General features: G+C 42.6%; 2 protein-coding genes across 2 annotated transcripts; both read left to right on the top strand.

The window, feature by feature from the left end:
* Window positions 1–4661: 4661 nt before the first annotated feature.
* Window positions 4662–9238, top strand: LOC136531007 (cytochrome P450 85A1-like). Its single transcript, XM_066523981.1, has 9 exons — window positions 4662–4995; window positions 5537–5858; window positions 7556–7705; window positions 7797–8045; window positions 8139–8225; window positions 8311–8389; window positions 8484–8590; window positions 8678–8802; window positions 8895–9238. Exons 1-9 carry the CDS (start codon window positions 4805–4807, stop codon window positions 8980–8982), a joined length of 1398 nt encoding a protein of 465 aa, XP_066380078.1. The 5' UTR covers window positions 4662–4804; the 3' UTR covers window positions 8983–9238.
* Window positions 9239–12995: 3757 nt separating this feature from the next.
* On the top strand, window positions 12996–18398 carry LOC136531880 (fructokinase-like 2, chloroplastic). Its single transcript, XM_066524794.1, has 6 exons — window positions 12996–13153; window positions 13388–13680; window positions 13799–14454; window positions 15589–16060; window positions 17076–18049; window positions 18152–18398. Exons 1-5 carry the CDS (start codon window positions 13092–13094, stop codon window positions 17336–17338), a joined length of 1746 nt encoding a protein of 581 aa, XP_066380891.1. The 5' UTR covers window positions 12996–13091; the 3' UTR covers window positions 17339–18049; window positions 18152–18398.
* Window positions 18399–22828: the final 4430 nt, after the last annotated feature.

Raw genomic sequence — 22828 nt, 5'->3', positions numbered from 1 at the left:
CCAAGCTACTTGATATGCATGTGAGGTGATTGCTGGTGTACTGATTTGCTACCAGTTCCATCTGGCACTTATAATTGCTCATTGTTGCCTCAAGTACTTTTGTACTATGCTCAATCAACCCTTCCCACAGCAATGGTCCAATGGAAACCACCCCATGTGCCACCTCAATTGCACTGCTTGCAACCATCTCTCTCTCTCTCCCTCTCCCTCTCCCTCTCCATGTATGTGTTTTTTAATCTTTTGATCAGTTTTACTACTAAGTTGTTTTGAACCTATATATGCTACTTCATCCCTCCAAGAAAGAATACAATTTTAGTACAGTATCACGTTTTAGTATCTTTATTAAGTTTAACTGATTATAGATAAAGAAGTATTAGTATTTATAATATCAAATAAATATCATTAGATTAATTATAAAATTTATTTTTATAATAAATTGATTTGAAACTATAAATGTGAATATCAGTCATTAAAAATTTGATCAAACGTGAACAACTTTAACTAGCACGCAATACATAGTTTCATTCTTTCGAGGGAGTACACTACACTAGACTACTGGACATGGATTTATTATTCTACTACTCTAGTGGTAATTAATATCAAATCTATCCATGCATCTAAAATCTCATTGAGCACCGCACTGTGCATGAGCAATCAGTAGCTGGACACGGCCATGTATGCTGCACATGGCGCCGGCCGTCGACTACCCATGCATGCATTCCTTTTTCCGCTAGTATTTTTTTTTGTTGGACATCTCATGATTGATGGGATCAGCCCCACTCACAAACAAATCTCGTTAACAGGATTGAGGATACAGCATCGATCTCCTTTCAAGATGAAAATATATTGAGCTTAACATTCTCATGCATGCACCAAATGCATGATCACTTAACATTCATGATGTTTCGGGGTTGAGCTTTGCAAATCAGTACCTGTATTTGGCAGTTGACAAACCCCAGAATGGAGAATCTTGGAGCACATCTCCACTGATACTATAATGATAAACAACCCTTCTGGGTGTGCAGCAAAACATCTAGTCATCGGGTTGAAATGATGAAGGGTTGAGCTATGTAGTTTTAATTTGAAGCCTGGTTTGTACTAGGAGGCATGAACTATAAGTTCTTGAATAATGTTTCGATTCCAGTCGCATGAGGCGGAGAATTTCGATTTACTCACATAGGTTGTATGATGATATTATACATTCCCAAACTTGAATTCTATATCTCAAGTTTGAAGATTTTATATAAGTATTTAAATTTGATAGTCAATAAATTTAAAAAACCTACCATGTGAAAATTTGTAATGTAAAAGTTTATATAGAAAATAAGTGATGTTTTAGACATTAATATGGTATTATACTTAACTTTTACCATAATATTTTCCCAATATGTCTGTTTTATACAATAAATGTATACTATACGAAATTACTCTTATACTATATACTGCAAAGATCCCAAAAAAAACCAAAATGTTATGGTGTAGTATGGCTTTAGAATGGTTAACCTAAGACAATCCAAAATTTCACCTATTTGTGGTCGAGGAGTATATTATTGTGCTTGCTAGTTGGTGCTCTTATTATTTGTTAGGCAGTACACGATGTGCCTAGCAATAAACCATGATTCTTTTCAAGGCTTTAAATAATGGACTAAGCCATTTAGTGGCGACCTTTTTCAAAGCTATAGAAAACTATAACGGGATACAGTAGAAGCTATTTCATCTAAACTAGAGAAATTTCATGAACTCAAATACATGTACTCTTATATGCCACTAGGGGAACATGTCTCAAGTCTATCACTTAAATTTACTAAATCAATGAACATGCCCACAACTACGATTACATCCAAATTAATTCAAGAATCAACAATTGCATTGGTTCATTACAACATTGATTAAGTAAATACCACAACAGAGAGGCATAAATTATAATCATCTCAAGTAAAGAATGAGTATTTGCATCGGTTCGGATTTCTGGTGCTAAAAAAATATTTCACGGCTAAACCAAATAGTATTGTTTAGTAGAGCTAAAATTCCTTTAACAGTAATAGTGGAACAACTCTAACATCTAAATTATTAGTTAGACATCCAACTAATAATTATCTCATTAAACGACTCCAACATTAACAATTATCTCATTAAATGACTCCAACATTTGAATTGTTAGCTGCATATCCAGTTAAGCTAATAGTTTAACGGGATGTCCAGCTAACAATTGCTAGTTAGGTCCTATTTGGTTCATGCCCAAAGTTACCATGCCGGAAGTCAGGTGTGCCACGGTTTCTTAGGCATGTGTGTTGGTTCACTGTTGTAACTATATTATGCCACATTTTCTGAGCACCCTGTCCACTCATTTTCTTGCCAAAACCTGCTACAAGTGTAGCTTCATTTTTGCTTGCTACACTTTCTATGGTTGCCACAGTTTACCGAATGTTCGACGTGGCAAGTTTGGGCATGAACCAAACATGCTCTTAATTTATTGTTATTATTGTTGTTATTATTTTGGTCTATTTAGATCTATCACGGCTAATTTTTAGCAGGTACATACAGTGACGGTTAGTTGGCCGGATCCAATACCTCCTCTTAAGCAATTTAGGACATGTTTAGATCGGTCCAGTTTTTGCAAGTTTTTAAAAATCTAGCTTTTAGAAACTGGTTGAATCCAAACAAACTAGTTTTTATTCTCGATTTTTTTTTGTCAGATTCTTAAAAACTAGGAATCCGTTGGTACCAGTTTTTACCGTTTTTTTTTGTAACTTCACGAGTAATAAATGAAGTCTGATTCTTAAAAACGGAAGGTCCCCCGTTTCTGCTCAGAATGCAGATTTAAGAGGCCGGAGACAAAAACAAAGCGGTGGCATACACCACCATGTGGGCGGTGTGCAGGGCCAGAAAACAAACAAGCAAGCGTGCGCCGCGCAGGCGCGCACACATGGGGGTTGGGTGGGCTTTGACTGCCCTGACCCTGACCAAAGCGGTTGCAGGAGTGGCACCGCGGCGCGAGGCAGCGTCGTTCCCAAGGCCGAGCATGCGCGCCCGGCCACTGCCACTGCACACGGCTGCAGCAGACTTTGGGCTAGGGCCTTGTTTAGATTACCCCAAAATTCCAAGTTTTTTCACTCTCTCTCTATCACATCAATTTTTAGCCACTTGCATGGAGCATTAAATGTAGGTAAAAAAAAAAACTAATTGCACAGTTTAGTTGGAAATCACGAGATGAATCTTTTGAACTTAGTTGGTCCACGATTGGACAATATTTACCAAATAAGACGAAAGTGCTACTATTCATCGGGTTGAAATTTTTCTCAATCTAAACAAGGCCTAGATTGCAAAAAAATTTCAAACCGATAAATAGTAGCACTTTTATCTTATTTGGTAAATATTGTCCAATCGTGAACCAACTAAGCTCAAAAGATTCATCTCGTGATTTTCAACTAAACTGTGTAATTAGTTATTTTTTTACCTACATTTAATGCTTCATACAAATGGCTAAAAATTGATGTGACGGAGAGAGTAAAAAAACTTAGAATTTGGAGATGATCTAAACGAGGCCTTGGATGGATAGCTCGATAGAGAGGTCATCAGACGCTGCTGCTGCCGATGCTCCATTTTTTTTCTTTCTTCGCCGTTGATCTCTTCCGTCTCCGTAGCAGCCCCAGCCTCCCTGTGGCATACACACAACCTGCTCCGCTGTGCTGCCTCCCTGTGGCGCTCTGAGCTCTGACGCTTGTCGTGACCCCACGGTCAAGCCTCACTCCTCCGCTCCGCATTGGAATGTGGACCCTAGCTCCTCCTCAATTTACTTCTTCCGTCCAGAAAAAAAATAAGGCCTCATTTAGAGGGTGTTTGGTTCTTATAGAAAAATTTTAGTCTCTATCTCATCAGATATCTGGACACATGTATGAAGTATTAAATATAGACGAAAAAATAACTAATTGCACAGATTGTGGCTAATTTGCGAGACGAATTTTTTAAGCCTAATTAGTCCATGATTTGACAATATGGTGCTACAGTAAATATGTGCTAATGGCGGATTAATTAGGCTTAATAAATTCGTCTCGTAAATTAGTCTCCATCTATGTAATTAGTTTTATAATTAACTCATATTTAGTTCTCCTAAATAGCATCCGAACGTCCGATGTGACATGGACTAAAATTTAGTCCATGGAACCAAACGCCCCTTGGTTGCGGAGGTACTATAGCGACACTGTAGTGCACTGTAACGTTTTGTTTTGTATTTGGTAGTAATTGTCTAATCGTTGACTAATTAGGCTCAAAACGTTTGTCTTACAAAGTACAACCAAACTGTACAATTAGTTTTTGATTTCGTCAACATTTAGTATTCCATGCATGTACCGCAAGTTTAATGTGACATATAATCTTCTTTTTGCATAGCGACAAATTTAGAAATTTGGGGAACTAAAGATGGCCTAAACATAATTCACTTTGAGCCTGCACAAACATAATTCACTTTGAGCCTGCACACGAGGAGTAAGCGATACCGTAGAGAAAGTAAATGAAAGAAAACGAGAAAAAAAAATGAAAAGAGGCCGGGTGGCAATTAATAAAATAGTTCCTGGTCTCGTCTCGGTGACCTGGTCTGCCTGTGGCCTATAAAGGGGCTGCTGGGCGCCCCAGTACAACAGCGAGCAAAGCAAGCACCCCCTCCTTGCTCTGCCTGGAGTCGGAGTTGGAGCACCACCACCACCATTCCTGCAGCAGCAGCAGCAGCAGCTGGAGCCTCGAGGAAGCAGCCTCCCCCTCCTCCTCTTCCTGTTGGAAGCACACGAGCGAGCGAGAGTGAGAGGAGATGGCGCTGCTGTTGCTCCTGGTGGCCGTGCTCGGCGTGGTGCTGGCGAGCAGCCTGCTGCTGCGGTGGAACGAGCTGCGGTACAGCCGCCGCCGGGGCCTGCCGCCGGGCACAATGGGGTGGCCGCACTTCGGCGAGACCACCGAGTTCCTCAAGCAGGGGCCCAGCTTCATGAAGCAGAGGAGGCTCAGGTACCAACCCCGTCCGCATTCCGCTCGCCGTCCTCCCGTGCTCTGCCTCTTCACTTCACCCTTGTCTGTCTTCCTAAGAGCAGAGGAGTGCGTCCGTCCGTGCCCTGCTATGCTTGCCTTCGCCTTGCCAACTGCAGTATGTCCATGTCTGTCACCGGATCAATCATTCGTTAGAAAGAAAGTATAGTAGTGCTAGAAAGAAAGAAAAAGAAAAAAAAAAAGCGGCGATCCGGAGCGAGGAGAAAGAAGAGAGACGAGGCATCAGTGTCGTGTTCCCCAAAAGCTCGCAGCCCCGCACTGTTGCTGTTCCAGCTCTCCTCTCTGCTGGCTGATTATCATCCTCCTCCTAAAGCACCACCACCTTATCATACTGCCACTGCTGCCGGACAGAAAAAAAAAAGACACCGTCTTTCCATTATATACAGAATAATAAGTAGTAGGAGCATATAGCTAGTCATGGTAAAATCATTTGCTAACAGTAACAGCAAGCAAGCACAGAAGCATGGAGAAGCTTATGGTAAAATCATTGGCATGGTGGCAGGTACGGGAGCCTGTTCCGGACGCACATCCTGGGCTGCCCCACGGTGGTGTGCATGGAGCCGGAGCTGAACCGCCGGACGCTGGCCAGCGAGGGCGCCGGCTTCGTCCCGGGCTACCCGCAGTCCATGCTCGACATCCTGGGGCCCAACAACATCGCCGCCGTGCACGGCCCGCTCCACCGCGCCATGCGCGGCGCCATGCTCGCGCTCACGCGGCCCCACATGATCCGCGCCGCGCTCCTCCCCAAGATCGACGCCTTCATGCGCGCACACCTCCACGGCTGGGCCGGACGCCGCGTCGACCTCCAGGAGATGACCAAGGAGGTACGGTGCTGTATACACTAGTAGTTGTTGTGTTATGCTCTCTTCTTTTCCTTTGCTGCCTCTCTGTTACTCTTGAGTCTTGATGCTGTGCAAGCCTTCTGACTCCTGAGCTCTGAGGAGGGCAGCAGCAGCAAAAGCAACAAAGCCTTTAAGTTCCAAGTTAGGTAGACTAGGGCCTTGTTTAGATACCCTCAAAATTCCAAGTTTTTTCACTCTCTCTCCATCACATCAATTTTTAGCCGTTTGCATGGAGCATTAAATGTAGGTAAAAAAAATAACTAATTGCACAGTTTAGTTGGAAATCACGAGATGAATCTTTTGAGCTTAGTTGGTCCACGATTGGACAATATTTACCAAATAAGACGAAAGTGCTACTATTCATCGGGTTAAAATTTTTTTCAATCTGCCATCCAAATTCTAAGTTTTTTCACTCTCTCTCCATCACATCAATTTTTAGCCACTTGCATGGAGTATTAAATGTAGGTAAAAAAAATAACTAATTGCACAGTTTAGTTCGAAATCACGAGATGAATCTTTTGAGCCTAGTTGGTCCACAATTGGACAATATTTGTCAAATAAGACGAAAGTGCTACTATTGATTGAAATTTTTTCGCAATCTAAACGAGGCCCTGGAGTTAAAATCCAGCGAAAGAGAAAAAAAACAACAGCAAGAGAACAGCCGGCTAGAGCTGGGTGACGATGGAAAAAAAAGGAAAAAGCAGTAATTGTGTGGGGCCCACGGTTGAAAGATTACTGATTTACCTTGACTATGTTGGGTTTCAATGGCCAAATTGCCATTGCTGTTGACATTGGTTTGGCAACAAATCTGACTGAAAGTATTTCTACAGCACCTAACCTACCGGCACCATTTTTCCAACGTGTTTAGTTGTGGAAAGTTACAAATTTGGTTACGGTAGCACTTTTGTTTTTATTTGGCAATTAGTGTTCAATCATAGACTAATTAGGCTCAAAACGTTTCTCTCGCAATTTCCAATCAAACTGTGCAATTAGTTTTTTTTTCGTCTACATTTAATGCTCCAGGCACGTATCGTAAGATTCGATGTGATGAGTACTCTAGCACTTTTTGGGTTTCCGACTTTCGTTTTTATTTGGCAATTAGTGTTCAATCATGGACTAATTAGGCTCAAAACGTTCGTCTCGCAATTTCCAATCAAACTGTGCAATTAATTTTTTTTCGTTTATATTTAATACTCTATGCACGTATCGCAAGATTCGATGCACGTATCGCAAGATTCGATGTGACGAGTACTTCCATAGGCTGGCCGACACGGCAGAACGATGGTGCCCCTTGAAAACTGAGGAATTCATCGACTGTTGATTTCAAAAGAGTTGCGAGCAAAAGGAAGGAATCTTCCCCATCCCTTCCTCTCTCTACCAAAAGGGTAATCTTTGGCTTTCTAGAACCTATACTGCACTGCTGGATAGGCAAAAATTTATGAGCCGAAGAAAAGGCCAGACAGAGGGGAAAGGCAACCCCCTCCCCCCCTTCTCCTCTCTCTCTATACACATTCCAAAGTGCACAACAAACGCTCCATGCAGCATCATCACCATCACATGTCTCAATGCAAAAGAAACACTTGGCTGGGTGCTGAATTCCATACCTCTTCCATAGCGTAGCATGGCAACTTATTATTACGGAATCTTATCTGCCTTTGTTTTGTTTTTTTCCCCATCAGATGGCTTTGCTCTCAGCCCTCAGGCAGATTGCTGGCATCTCTGCTGGCCCACTCTCTGATGCCCTAAAGGCAGAGCTGTACACCCTTGTACTTGGCACCTTCTCCCTGCCAATCAACATCCCAGGAACCAACTACAGCAAAGGGCTCCAGGTACTGTTCATTGCTTGCATACCTGAAAACATCAGAACAAAGAAAGTCGAGCTGAACGAGCCCTCTAACAGCAGCAGTGTTTGTCTTTCAGGCAAGGAAGAAGCTTGTGGCAATGCTGCGGCAGATGATCGCAGACAGGAGGTCCTCTGGTTGCGCTCAAGATGACATGCTGGATGCGCTGTTAAGAGGCAATGAGGGTACCAGGGCGAAGCTCAGTGATGACCAGATCATTGACCTTCTTATCACCCTCATATACTCTGGGTATGAAACCGTGTCGACCACCTCGATGATGGCGGTGAAGTACCTATCGGACAATCCGAAAGCTCTTGGACAAATCAGGGTACGTATACTTTGCAACCAAGTTCAATTCCACACCAAAACAATTAGTCCTATAATCCATGAGCTTAAGGGGATGATCTGTTGGCTGTGGCAGAAAGAGCATCTTGACATCAGGAAGGCAAAATCACCAGAGGATGCCCTTGACTGGAATGATTATAAGTCAATGACCTTCACCAAAGCTGTAAGTTGGAGATGATACACCCAGAAAGCAGTCAGTAGAATTGTACTATGGACACGACAAACTAATTTATTCTTCTAATATGCAGGTCATTTATGAGACTCTAAGACTAGCTACAGTTGTCAATGGGTTGCTGAGGAAAACTACCCAGGATGTAGAAATGAATGGTGAGAATCCTGCAGGATCCATACTTCTACTACTGATAGCATGTTTATGCAAATCTCAAGCTAGTTCTAATGCAATATTATGTATTTATTTCAGGGTATGTTATTCCAAAAGGCTGGAGAATTTATGTCTACACAAGGGAGATAAATTATGATCCATTCCTGTACCCGGAACCAATGGTTTTCAACCCATGGAGATGGCTGGTAAGGAATAGAACAAGCGTCTCAGATAATAAATAGGCACCAAGATCTGTCACAAAATTCTAACCTGACAATGCTTGCTGACAATAGGAGACGAACCTGGAATCACATCCACACTTCATGTTGTTTGGAGGAGGTGCCCGGATGTGCCCAGGGAAGGAAGTAGGAACAGTTGAAATCGCAACTTTCCTTCACTATTTCGTGACGCGTTACAGGTCTGTTCCTGTCACAAGTTTTTGATACTAGCTATACAAAAACCTCCAAAGCTCTTTACTGACAAAGACTTGTTGCTGATCTTCTCTTGCAGATGGGAGGAGGAGGGAAACAACACAATATCAAAGTTCCCCAGAGTGGCAGCTCCCAACGGGCTACATATCCGAGTTCAAGATTACTGAACTTGTGAGACGTTTTGCGAAGTTTAGATAGGATTCAGACTCAGATAGAATAACCCTGCGATGCTGATGCTGCTGGCCTCTTGAAAGGATTAGAACAACCATTGGTGCTTGTAAAATGTGTCCATGCCAATAGGAATATTATAGGGAGGATATAGGTATGATAGGTTTACTAGGAAATTGATGTAGAAAGGCACCAGATGCTCCTGTATTCTTTTGGTCCAATTTTCAAATTTAAACAGAAGTATCATTGGGCTTCTATGCTTTTGAACATGATACATAACCAGCTATCCATATGCAAATTTCCAGCTTGATGAGCCCGTTGAATAAAAAATGCCAATAGCCAACTGATCTAAAAATATGGATGGACACTGACTGCAAAACACACAGACGAGGATATGCTAAATTGGTAACTGCTAATTGCTAATGGAGGAACAAAGTAAGAGTAGAGGCTTCCAATTGCTTATATATAAAAAGGCAAGAAGGAGCTCATGTTCACAATGCAAGTTCCTTCAATTGGTTAGGCAACACATTGATGAAAGCAAAAGCACTCTCTTCCCCCCGACGGCACAACATAATGGAAGGCAATATTAACTGCTGCTTCAAAAGATGCCAATAGTTGTTGAAATCTAGAAGCATCACCATTGACAATGTTCGGTGCAAATGAAACTGTATTGTCCAACGTATTCCGAGAACAATGCTGCTAATGCGCTACTAGCAAATCTCAAAATTGTAGATAATACAAGATTTCAGCTTTCGGCGAGGGGTAAAATTTTCCCTGGAACAACCAATATACTTGATAAGCCATGTAAATAAATAGAGCGCAAAAAAGAATCTAACAGAGTTTTTGTAACTTGATTCTATCTGTTTCAACTCTGTTGCAGTAAAACCTATCATCATCAGGGCATCCATAATTGGTGATCTCATTTCACTTCAGTTTAAAAGATAAATAGTTCTGTTCGTTCAATAAATGAATACTTCTGCACTTTTTGTTTTCTCTGGCCTACCAGGAACAAATTGTGAACAACAGAACTCCTAACACTAAAGAGAATGTTATGTAATTCATAAAAAAAGCTTTATTCATACACAAGCTATTACAGATTGCAGGGTAATTTTTACACATTGCATCAAGTACTGAAAAAAGATCGTGAATCTGAAAGTAGAATGTCCGGAATCAGTGCTTAGAATCTAATTTAGGTATCTTCTAGCTGAAATACAAAAAAATTGCAACAAATGCTCAAGCAGTCAAGCTTGACAGTAAATGCCTAGCCTAACTGCTTTCCACATCTACATGAAAATGACCAACCCAGAAGATACAAATCAGACCGGCCACATGGACAAGAAATACAGGCAGAGTGTAGGGCAACCACATGCATGCACTCACAAGAATTGACATGCAAACTCCATTCTGTAGTGCACTGGCAGAAGAGAGTTTCTGTCAGTCCACATTTTTCCACGCACCATCTATGATCAGAACTAATAAGTAACAACAGACAACGACAGTCGCACGTTGTATGAACAATCGTGCACTGGGCACAAGAGTTGGTACATACTCAAGCAGAAGAAGGCATATGCAAAGTAACAACCTGCCATGATGGCATCCCATGTGGTGAAACAAGTACAAGAGATGCAAATGCGTTGTATGTTCCCCAAATTCTGTTGCACCTGGAAATCAGTGGACTGACAGTTACTGACATGGAGCAAGGCAAGCATATGCACAAGTCAGAGTGTACAGCCGTCTTATTCACTAACAAGAGATAGTTTATATTGAAAAAGGAAATAGCAATATCATACTAATCGACAAGTGCAAAAGTCTCCATAAGAGAAAAAAAAACAAGGGCAAAAGTTTCAGACTTTGGTGTCAAAAAACTTCCCCACTTTTATTTGCTTCAACAATGCATCACAAACCTTTGTAGTATCAACGTCAAATCTACCATTGCATGTGGGATTGACACGGTTACACATCCCACCTGGAAATCCTTTTCCTGGATGGTTCAAGTAACATATTAGTACATGTGAAGCAATAATGCTTCCTTGACACATCTCTCTTCTGATGGATGACACACCAGAAAGAAGTTGGAGGTTCTGTTAAGAATACTTTGAAAAGAACAATCTCAGGGTCAACAATCATTCTCCACGAAGGGATCTCTGCCAGTTCCATTGAGCCATAAAATTGTGTGAAACCACCCCACCAAGCTCGGTGTGATGTTCTTGTTTAGCTCTGCTTCAGTTTTTTTCCTCTACATTTTTTTTTGGGTTCTGACTCTTCTCTGTTAATAGAAGAGATCTCCTCATCTCTTGCCATTCTGTTCAAAAAGATCTCTGCCAGTTCCATATTAGACACTTGAGTATTGCTCAGAGGCTATATAAACCGAAATTGTATTCTCTCTGCAATGTGAATACATCCCCTGCCATATACACAATATGAGGAACAATGAGGTTAAGACACCCAAGAGATACATCATTGACTATATATACTCCTCAATTTACAGTTTCTCCTGCACTTTAACATATAATTGTATTCATGGATAATAGCTTCTACCTATCTCAAGTATCTTTGACAATTGCACCCAGCACAAGGAATCAACCTTTGAAGCTCTTCATCCTCTGAGAGCCTTGTCACAAAATGGCGTGTGGATTGAGTGCCAATGTCAACTGTGTCTGCATGTTCAGATATTAGCAATTTGATCTCAGAAAAGACAGCCTCCACTTCAAGAATTTCCGCCCATCACTAAAGCTATCTGGCTTCAGGTTAAGTATGTCTATGAGGCCATGACCCACAGGCAGCACTATTATTAGGCCTTATTTTATGATCGAACAAAGGCTCTCCTTGAAGGTTGTTCCACAGTTTAAAGAGCACATTTCAGCATATTGAGAGTGAATGCCAACTTTGCACTGATCCAAGGATCAGGAGATCCTAGAAGATCCATCAAAAAGAGCTACAAAAATATGGCCTCTCATATTTCCGTTCGTCTGATGCTTATATCATAGAATATCACATCCAGATCAACTGTTCTGGGACTAGATCTTCATCAGTTTTGGCATACATCCTACTCGATTTATTTGACTCATCTAATTAAATCATGTCGTCCAAGCTTGTTTGTCCATCTTACAACAGAATATATGAACAGTGGTTGATCAGGTGCTGTACTGATCGTATCATCCACGTTGCTCCCTAAAGCAATGACAATCACTTGGCCTTGGGAGCTTGCACTGACATAGGATTCCACAAACGAATGGTGCCTCGGGAAATGCATGCCTGCTCTTGTCAATGACCCAACAAGCTCGGTACTGCCAACATGAGAAGAAAATTAGCTAACTGTTTCAACTGTCAATTTAGGAAAAAAAATGAAGGACAGGTTACATCAGAATGAGCATTTGAAGGTAAACAAGCCTTTGAAACAGTAATCTGCTGCAGAGGGGTTTTCATTTCACACATCTGTAGCACTGTGTCAGTAACAATGCGAAGACCCAGAACAGCGGCAACGCCGGCAAGATAGGATTCCAACAGAGCAACAGTGGCCGGTGCTGGAAATTGATAAGTCGGAGCCGGACAAGAATGGCGGAATCACTGTGGCCTCGAGGCAAGAATGCGACAGGGTTCTTATACAGTAAACAACACGCCGACAATAACCGCTAAAACTAGTTGGGAAAACTTGTGGCAGGCAGGATAGGAATCAAGGGTTCTACTGCAAATGTCAGCATGGATGTGAGAAGAAACAACTCGAGTGCCATTCGACGGGGGCAGCGAAGAAGAGATCAATACCTCCTGAGAGGAAAAACTTGGATCGGGGAAGTGCGGAGGAGGCCGGATTTCTTTTCATTTGAGGCGGCGCAGGCGGAGAGGAGAACAGCGCTGCGCCGTGCGCCGACCGGGGAGGAGAAACAAGAGGTTGCGCGAACAGACTAAGAAAGCGAACTCATGGAGTACGCCTTCCCTGTTATGACGTTTCTGCCCCTTATCCTCAGAACTATGGGCAAATAAGTATTTTGCTCCAGCAGCCAAGGGGTTTTGCTGTTCCTCGTTGCTGAGCAGTGAGCAGTGGGCACAATCGCTCTTCTCCCAGGAGGACTGGAGAGGCTACTGGGATTTTTGCTACCCCCCTCCATTGATGGCTTCTCTTCTTCTCCCTCCGCAGTTCACTTGCTCCCTGCGCCCTTATCATCGAATCAGGTAATCTCTCAACATAGTGAATCCGCTGCTATACATCTCAATTATTCAATGCGAGTCCGCGTGATAACATGCCGGTTTCCCCCCGTTTGGTCGATGCAGTCTGTGGTGCGATAGAGGAGATTAGGAGCCAGAATTGTCTTTTTGTTCATTCTGGGATTAGAAATGCGGCTATGTCCTGTGATTCATGGACCTGAATAATGCTTGGTCAATTCATTTGGATTGTGTTGTGCGCAGGGGTCAAATGCATTACAACACGAACGTTTTGGGGAAGAACATGACTAAGTTTACAGTGAGATTGCTTAACCGCAGTGTTAGTTTTGCATCAAGGACTTCTCAAGATGCTGTGGATGGGTTAAGCGATGAAAGTGATGGTGAAAGCTCAACTAAAAAGAAAAGCGCCCCAAGACGTGGAAGAAAGAAAGCCACCGCTGAAACTTCAGGAGGCGAAGGAGACGAAAACCAAATCATCACTGGACAAACGGCCGCTGAAGAGACTAAGGTAGTTAAGAGGAGAGGTCGCAAGAAAGGTAAATGTACATATTGGTTGCATTTTTGCAGCACTTCTGTTTCTATATGCTGCAGTTTTCATGAGTTTTGTTCACTGGGAACCTTAGCAAGTCACAATTTTTCTCTGTTCTGTTACAGCTGCTGTTGCTGCAAGCTCAGAGGAGAAGGATAAGGCCAAGGAACCGAAGAAGAGGGGAAGGAGAAAAGTTAAGACTGTAGAGGAATCTAGTGATGATGATGGAGAGCATCGGAGCAAAGATTTGATGCTCTATAATGAAGGAGAAGATCAGACTCAGTTACTGAATTCTGCCAATGTTTTGGAAAGTAAAATAGAGACAGTTCTACATGAGGATATTGGAGACGTTGACGATTTAATTCCGCTAGTGTGCTGCTTTGGACCTGCCAAATACTCCTTTATTCCTTCTGGAAGACCAGCCAATAGGCTGATAGATCATGAGATTCATGATAGAATGAAGGACATGTTTTGGTCTCCAGATAAATTTGTGAGGGCACCAGGAGGGTCTTCATCCAATGTTGCTCTAGCTTTAGCCGCGATTGGTGGAAGGGTTGCATTCATGGGAAAATTAGGTGATGATGATTACGGTCAAAGTTTGCTGTATCACTTAAACATCAATGGAGTTCAAACTCGAGCAGTTTGTATGGACCCTTCAGCGCCAACTGCTGTGTCCTTGATGAAGGTCAGAACCGAAGGAAGTCTGAAGACAAACTGTGTTAAACCTTGCGCTGAGGATTGTTTCCTGCAGTCTGATATCAACCCGGCAGTTCTAAAAGAGGTAAATATCAAACGATCATCAAATATAAATCCTGTGATATCATATCCTATGTATAATACTTTATGTTTTAGATGCAATGTGCGACATTTATTTTTTATTTATTAATAATGATATGTGATTCTTGCGTGTTTATTTTATGATCCTGAAAAGAGTATAGCTTTTCACTCTGTACACATGTAGGTGCAGGTCCTCTTCTATTTCAGAACATAAGGATGCATTTTCAAAATATTTCATAATGCGCTTAGTCATATTCTGAACTTGCATTCAGACTTTTTCAGTTCTCGTATCTGGGTGCTCACAAGTCACATGTTGTGTGAGTCACTCCCTAAAGGATTTAGTACTCCCTCCCCTTAAGGCAATGTCGTGGGTGCAAAACCATCACAAGTCAGTTCTCGTATCTGGGTGCAAATATTCATGCTTAATCTTTTATGGATGTTTTAGTGCCACAAACAAAATTTTAGCTCAATAATTCTATAATTTATCAAAATATACTATTTTGAGAACCTTCCTTTTGCATTAAATTTGTGGCATGCTATACTTCTGTTGATAATTTACAATACTAGAACTCCATCTTGATGTTGTTTTATTGCAGAGATGTCGCTCTGTACATATACTGTTGAATACCTAAGAATAACCAGAGCTAGTAACGGAGATAATGGCAATGGTTTGGAGCAAATAATAACAGTTAGCAGGTAGATCTAATAAAATTTGGCTACTCAGCATGACTCATGTCGATTCAAACTTGATACAGATTATTTCCATCATAAATGGATGAATATGATTATGATATTTAAATATTTGATGCATAGGTCACGGATTACTTTACTTGTTCACAGTTAGTCCCAGTAAGAACCAAATGCAGCAGCTGCTGATTGCTCTGCTTTACTATCTGGTTTTTACGCAGGCCTTTGCTTTATTCTGTAATAAACATTTTAAAAACAATGTGCCTGTAAAATGTTCTATTAGGGCTCGCTATTCACTGTGTTCCGATATCATGTGTGAGAGAACAAATAAATGATACCAAATTGGATAAGAACATTTTAGCGGCAAGGCACTGACAGTTGCTGCACATAAAGTATAGAACATGTACGATAATTTATCTTTACTAACTGCTACCTTTTGCATCTTATACAGGCTAAGATGTTTTACTATAATTCTTCTGCTTTGCTTGAGCCCACTACAGAGTCATCATTGTTGAAAGCTATTGATGTTTCGAAGAAATTTGGTGGTACAATATTCTTTGATCTTAATCTTCCACTTCCACTATGGTCATCCAGTAAGGAAACCAAGTTGCTCATTAAGGAGGCATGGGAAGCTGCTGATATTATTGAAGTCACAAAACAAGAACTTGAGTTCCTCTGCGGCATTAAACCATCTGAGAAATTTGACACAAATGATAATGATAAGTCCAAATTCACACACTATAGTCCAGAAGTTATTATGAAATTGTGGCGCAATAATCTCAAGGTCCTCTTTGTGACAAATGGTACCTCCAAGATTCACTATTACACAGAAAAGCACAATGGCTGGGTCCATGGTACAGAAGATGCACCGATCACTCCTTTCACCAGTGATATGTCACAATCTGGTGATGCCATTGTTGCAGGTACCTCATTTGTTCCCCCTAATATACTTCTAAAGGATATGTTATTGTTTCATTAATGAGACCATACATTAGGCGGTGAACGATAAATGGGCTGTTTGGTTTGAAGAATGAGGTAGTCCTTATCTTCTGACTCCTCACCTCTTTTTTTGTTTTGTTTGTGGAATGGAATGAGTTGATCCATCACCACCTCATTTCTCACAAGCTAATAATTAGTATAGTATGAGGAATGGAACCATTCTACCAAATTTGAGGGAAGGACTCGTGATGCACCATCTCATCTAGAATGAGGTGGTTCCTAAAACCAAAGACCCCCTAAATATTTCTTGTCACTTTTTACTAGGTGAGAGGATACTGTTTTTGTTTAAGATAATGGAAGGAACTTCTGGTCTGTGCACCATGATGCATAGCCTAGTGCATTACAATGTTTCATTAGTAATAGGTGTTATGATAACTGAAAAAAAATATTGAAGGAGACATTGCCTATTACTTAATGTCCATCTGTGCTTAGCAAAGTACCCCAGCCCAGGACCGTAACATTCTAAGTTCTGCACGCTGTGAGGGCCATCTTTGGGCATCCTACAGCTGCAACAAACACAATCAGCCTGATCGGAATTGCTGTTTGCAGCAGCACTGCTGCAGCCAGCCTGCCTACAAGTACTGTGCTTTGTAAAAAAACTCGACCTGCGGGGGGTTATGACGGCCCCCGGGTTTTCCCTTTAAGAAGAAGATCTTCTCACACAGATCGAGAAAACCCCCGAACCCCCGCCCCCATCCTGACGCAGGAGGTACTGTGCTTTGTAGAACAAAATAAGCAGCCGAAGCCGCTGCAGCGTCATGAAAATCACATCCGAGCGGACCCAATGCCACTTTACTTTGGTGAGAATTATTCCAGTTTGATTAAAAACTGTTTGAACCTCACTTTATCTTTTTCTGTTTGTGGGACTCTTAAGGCTAGTTTTACTAGTCTGACATGCATTCAACTGCTATAACATTTGGTGTCTTTTTGTCTTTTCAGCCCTCATGAGGATGCTGATAATTAACCCTCACCTGGTCACAGACAAGGTTTACTTGCACAAGGCAGTCAAACATGCTATTAAATGTGGTGTCATCGATCAGTGGATGCTTGCGCGAGAGCGGGGCTTCCTTCCCAAAGAAAGAGCAGATCCAACCAGTGAGCAGTATGAAGTGAGGTCCATCACAGAGAAGGAATACCGCACACTTCCTGATGCCATGCAATCAGAAAACTCGTCAACCAGTGAACTTGCATATGTGGAGTGAAAGGAGAGGCCATCAGTGTCTATATACTGAATTCCTCTATTTATTTATGGAAACTGGCTTGTCGCTGCAGTTAGCTGAAGTTGGTATTCAGAAGAATTAGCTTACACATGCAGATTTTAGGTTGTTCGAGTAGGTTGATAGCCCCCCAAAGTAAGACTAACATATTGATAGCATCAAATTTTCTATCGAGACAATGCAAATGTGACTGATGCCAGGAAATTTGCCTAGAATGCAACCTTTATTCATTCTTGATTTCTCTGCGACCCATGTTCTGTTAGATCGCCACCTTATGTCAGTGGCACCACTACTAGTTGTGGAATGGAGCTCCTTTGATCTTATCGGCTATGCACCAAATGTTATTTACCATGTATCCAGTGTATCAAAAATATATTATGTGACTGACCTGACCAGTCTGTTTCCTTTTCAGGTAAAAGAGAATTTTTTTCTTAACACTGAATGACATATTTATTGTGTTCCAAATTGAGTCTGCTGTTGGCTGTTCTATGCCTATTACAACAAGGCATGGACACCAAGGATAGATTTTTTAAAAAACTCGACCTACCAAGGATAGATTTTGTTGTTTCGCATTCGTGCTTCACTGAATAGTGGACATGGATCATAGGGACAGAAAAAGAGGAACAGAGAACAATGTTCATTGCAAGAAAAAAAAAGGAACAATGAATATGGAGGAATTGTTTTACTTCATGCAAAGTAAGTTTCTGGTAGCTGTACCTATATTTGGTAGTATGCATTACATGTTCTGGTTTCTACTACTAATAAAGCACCTCATATATACATTAATGTTGGACCCAGGGTTTCAATTTTCAAAAGGCAGAGCTAATTGGAAGTATCAAATCGGATGAGATTTTTAAAGTCAGCTGTTTAGAAAATATAAGTTGAGCTTTCTTTCGTGAATTGATGTCATTTGTCCTTGTAAACATTCCAATGTTTCTCAACATTATCGTGCGCATTGCTTATTGTCTTTTGTTCTTGTAAAGTGTCATGCAATTGCACTAATCATTTTGTTGTATAAGTTGCTGCGAAAAAAAGGGAAATTGAACGTCAAGTCGCCAACAATCTATTCATTCTTGAGCAGTCGTTCATTTCTAGGCTCAGTGAGATGTATTGTATGGATTTTTAATTTTTTTTGGTGTGTGTGTGTGTGTGGTGGGGGGGGGGGGGGGGGGGGGGGGGGGGGGGGGGGGGGGGGGTTGTTTAGTTGTGAGCTAGTGGAGCCTTGATACTCTCTTTGTATTATTAGTCTGAAAACTACTTTTGTCCCTTCAAAAACTCTCTCCAAAATCGTGGAGTAATGCTCTCCTGGGTTTGATACCATGTCAGTAAGTGTCTTTCCCCAATCATTTCCTCTAAAATCTCAAGCTGTAAAGGACTAAAGGAGAAAGCATGGCATAAGTACATCCTGTAACTAGCCATCTTGTTCTGGGTGGTGCTGATGACATCGTAGTGCCAACCATTTGTGGGTGATAAGATTAAGATAGTATCAGGTATCAAATTTTAGTAGGTCATGTCCTGTATTCAGTACTCATGGACAGACCTCTAAATTCCTTCCCAGCCATTTAAAATATGTCAACTCCCAGTGAAGTGTCTTCTAACAGTTGTGACTACCTTTAATCTGAAGGGCACTAACTTCTCAGAGTGGGAAATTGATACTCCGCTTGTCATTATTACTTGCATCAGCAAAGCAGTGGTATACATTGAGTAATAAAGGCATTTACTGTCTGTTGAGTCGGCATGCTTAATGAGCCAGTAATAGTGTGACATGCTGATATGGCATGAAATTCAACCAACCACTACCATATATATACTTGTCAACTAGTATACTATCCTTTGGAAAAGGTACAAATGATTTGTTTACGAATCTTGCTAAGTTTGTGCTATGATACACAGGGGATAATGAGTGCTGAAATATTTTCCAAGGGATGCTGGTGATACATTCAATTTTTGTCTGCAACACCGAGACAAAGCCGAGTGACAAACTGACAAGGGTATTGCCCATCTCCATTGTTAGCTCCCATTGTTATCAGGTTCAGCCTAGTGAACTGCACAGAAACCACAAGGGTATTGCCCATCTCCATTGTTAGCTCCCATTCTTATCAGGTTCAGCCTAGTGAACTGCACAAAAACCAGCCCCCTTGGCAAGCTCTGATCTCCAGAACGACCACTGTATTCATAAGCAAGGTATATCGGCTAATCTAGCGCCCGGACGTCCGGCGCACCACGCGCGTCTGGACGCCCGCTCAAGTGCTCAACCCCTGGCCCAGTCCGCTAGCCCTTCGGTGAGCCACGCGCCCCACAGCCTGCCGCATCCGCCTTCGCACCGCCCCACGTGCGTGACGAGCACGCCCCAGCACCCCTGTCCGCCGGCCCCCAACGCCTCCGTCCACTAGGCCCCTAGCGAGCCACACACCCCCGTCCGCCGGCTCGACCCCCGGCCGAACAATATAAAACGCTCGAATAAAACACTTTCAACACACATGGAACAACTGCTGCAACATGAGACTGAAGCGGCTGGAACATATTATTGCAACATTTGTGTGAAGCATATGAAACAACGTTCGAATAAAACACTTAAAACAACATGGAACAATTGCAGCAACATAAGACTGAAGCAACTGAAATATTTTGAACATATTATTACAACATTTGTGTGAAGCATATGAAACATCCAGATCAGAACGATTGCAACATACGTCTAGAAACAGGTGAAACATTTGAACAAATGCTTGCAACATGCATTTGAAACACTTGCAACATATGCAACATTCCCTGATCTACTTTTGCAACATCCTTATGAATTCAACCGCAACATACCTCTTAAACGTCTGAAACAATTGAAACATACAATTGCAACACAGGGGGAGAGAGAGCCTGGCGAGGGGAGCGCCATGGCCGCCGGATCTGAGGGCGTTGGGAGCTCCTTGTGGGGGAGGACGCATGTGTCGAGGGAGGGGCGCCGCCAGGGTGGGGGAGGAGGACGCCAGGGTGGGGGAAGGAGCCACCGGTGTGGGGGTGGAGGACGTCGAGGTGCGTGAAGGAGCTGCCGGTGTGGGAGAAGGCACCGTCGGGGTGGGGGAGGAGGATGCGGCGGTGGGGGGAGGGCGCCGCCGCTGGCCAGGGAGGGAGCTGGCGGCGCACGCAATGGAGAGGAGCGAGCCGCTGCCGGTCATGGAGGGTGCGAGCGACGCACACGATGGAGAAGAGCGGGCGCACACGATGTAGAGGAGCGGTGTCGGCTGGGAGGAAGAGAAATGCGTCCGTTCTCAACGATGGAGAGTAGTTTTAGATGGGCCATAAGGGGGAGCGGGCCGCGCAGCTCCGCAGGAGGTGCGTCCGGACGGGACGGTCGCCCGTATCCAATCATTATCGAAGGTATATTGCTGAAAGGTATAGCGCCACATCAACAGAGAGTTTTGATTGGTCAATGCAAATTCCTCTCACTCGCGGGCTACCTCTTGATCACTGTCTTATGTTTGCTTGTTCTGCTGCCGCATGTGGCCGCCCTGTATCCATTTCCTTTCCTCCAGGGAAGGTTTTGAGGGCGCGGGTATACATCACTCGTGTCACAAAACATAAATATGTAGGCTAGGCTATAGGAGCAGGCCACGTCCCAAGAACTCGACCAGAGCACGAGACCCACGTTGATACCGTGTTCCTCGTGTGTCGCAATGCTCCAGCAAACACTCCTGCTGTAACACACAACAGGAAGAGAACCACAACGCGCGAGGTAGAAGATTCCTCGTCCGCGGAGGTGAAACTAATGTTCCGTGGCCAGGTAGCCATTGTGAAGGTTGGGATGCTCCTTCCCAGGACTCGGTCCAGGAATGGCCTGCTGCGCATGCTGTGCACGCAGGAGGTAGGGGCGAGACTTGTTGCAATTCCTGCCTTCCCGGTGCCTCCGATTCCTATTCCTACTCCCATTCCCTTTGAGGACTCTCTTCTGCTCTGCACACAATATCATGGACGACATCACTCATGCTTCTCCATCTCTTAGCTGCCAGTGATCACCAGACGTATACACACACACACATGTTGCTGTGATACCAGCGGTGTTGGTGGCACATGCAAGCGAGCAATTTACTGAAATTCATTCATGCATGTTACAGTTTGCAGCATCATTCACTCTACCATAAATAATGAATATGAAGATAGTGTCTTACTTTGTCGTACATACTGTACAATTGCGTTTATCGTCTGATTTAGGACAGTTCCCATCCTTTATTTCTTCAGTCTACCATTACTTCATCACGGCAGTTCCCATCCTTTATTCCTTCGGTCTGCCATTACTTGTATCAGCAAAGCTGTGCTGATACATGGAGTAAGAAAAGCACTGATACATGGAGTAAGAAAAGCGATTACCGAAGGAGACTCCGAAAATAAACTAAGTAACCTTTTCAAGAAGCTTAGAAATTGATGCTCATTTTTCATTGACCACGTGAGAGAGCGATTTGTCGTATTTTTTTAACACTCCACTTCATTAATTAGTTAGTGGGTCATCGAAAGTTTTTGGGGCACGGGTATACACCACTCACACCAGAAACACATAGACTGAAAATTTCTTCGGTTTTATATGTTTTTCCTGTGAAATTCTTGTATAACTCGTGTGAAATTCTTGCATTCAAAAGTGGTCCTAAATTTGTAGGCTATAGGAGCGAGCAGGCTGCCGCAAAACATATAGCCCCCTTTGGATTGCTGAAATTTCTTATGTTTTTTTTTGCATTTTTTCATGTGAAATTTCTATACAATTCCTATAAAATTCTTGTATTTCAAAGGGACCTAAATCTGTAGGCTATAGGAGTAGGCCACGTCCCAAGAACTCGACCAGAGTGACCCACGAGGACATCGTGTTCCTTGCATAATCCCTCTCTCCCAATCCCCATGGTTTGAGGGGGATTGAGGAGGATTTTGATTTATAGGGGATTTAATCCCCCTCAATCCCTTCCAATCCCCATGGTTTTGAGATAAAACGAACATGGCCTTAGGGGGAAGATTTCTCATCCGCAAAGGTGAAAACGATGTTCCGGGAGATGCTCCTTCTCAGCTCTTTTTTTATGTTAACACTCCACTAGAATTGTTAGCATGCTTCCAAAAATAAGTACCATACAATATCCATGCCGTACTGAACATATCCCAGCAGTCATATAGGTACCATAGAAGCCATACACTCTAGATTCAGTATGATCAACGGCTCATTTGTTGTGAGAGACCAGCTGAAAAGTACTGTTCGCTGATTTGTTGTGAGAGAAAAATACTGTTCCTTTGCTGAAAAAGTACGGCTCATAAGACAAGCGAACACGGCCGTATATCGCAACACAGTTATTCACTTCGTGGCCCCATCACGGCCTGAGCATTTGTTTTGGGCCCTTCCTTCAAAACAGCTGACAGCCAAATGTCTTTAAGGAGCTTAAGTCCGTTCAACTCAGCACAGAGCTTTTGGTACTTGATGTCTGTCTCCTCACGGTACTAAGTACT

This window comes from Miscanthus floridulus, chromosome 1, assembly GCF_019320115.1.
Source record: "Miscanthus floridulus cultivar M001 chromosome 1, ASM1932011v1, whole genome shotgun sequence".
Classification (NCBI taxonomy): Eukaryota; Viridiplantae; Streptophyta; class Magnoliopsida; order Poales; family Poaceae; genus Miscanthus; species Miscanthus floridulus.
This window is presented reverse-complemented; position numbering and strand designations above follow the sequence as displayed.

What these genes read in the sequence shown, in the direction of transcription:
- LOC136531007 (XM_066523981.1), top strand. Translation starts at nt 4,805, where the DNA reads ATGGCGCTGCTGTTGCTCCTGGTGGCCGTGCTCGGCGTGGTGCTGGCG. An exon ending in ATGAAGCAGAGGAGGCTCAG is followed by an intron (nt 4,996 to 5,536) that starts GTACCAACCCCG and finishes GCATGGTGGCAG; the next exon opens with GTACGGGAGCCTGTTCCGGA. An exon ending in TCAACCCATGGAGATGGCTG is followed by an intron (nt 8,591 to 8,677) that starts GTAAGGAATAGA and finishes TGCTGACAATAG; the next exon opens with GAGACGAACCTGGAATCACA.
- LOC136531880 (XM_066524794.1), top strand. Translation starts at nt 13,092, where the DNA reads ATGGCTTCTCTTCTTCTCCCTCCGCAGTTCACTTGCTCCCTGCGCCCT. An exon ending in ACCCGGCAGTTCTAAAAGAG is followed by an intron (nt 14,455 to 15,588) that starts GTAAATATCAAA and finishes CATCTTATACAG; the next exon opens with GCTAAGATGTTTTACTATAA. An exon ending in TGGTGATGCCATTGTTGCAG is followed by an intron (nt 16,061 to 17,075) that starts GTACCTCATTTG and finishes TTGTCTTTTCAG; the next exon opens with CCCTCATGAGGATGCTGATA.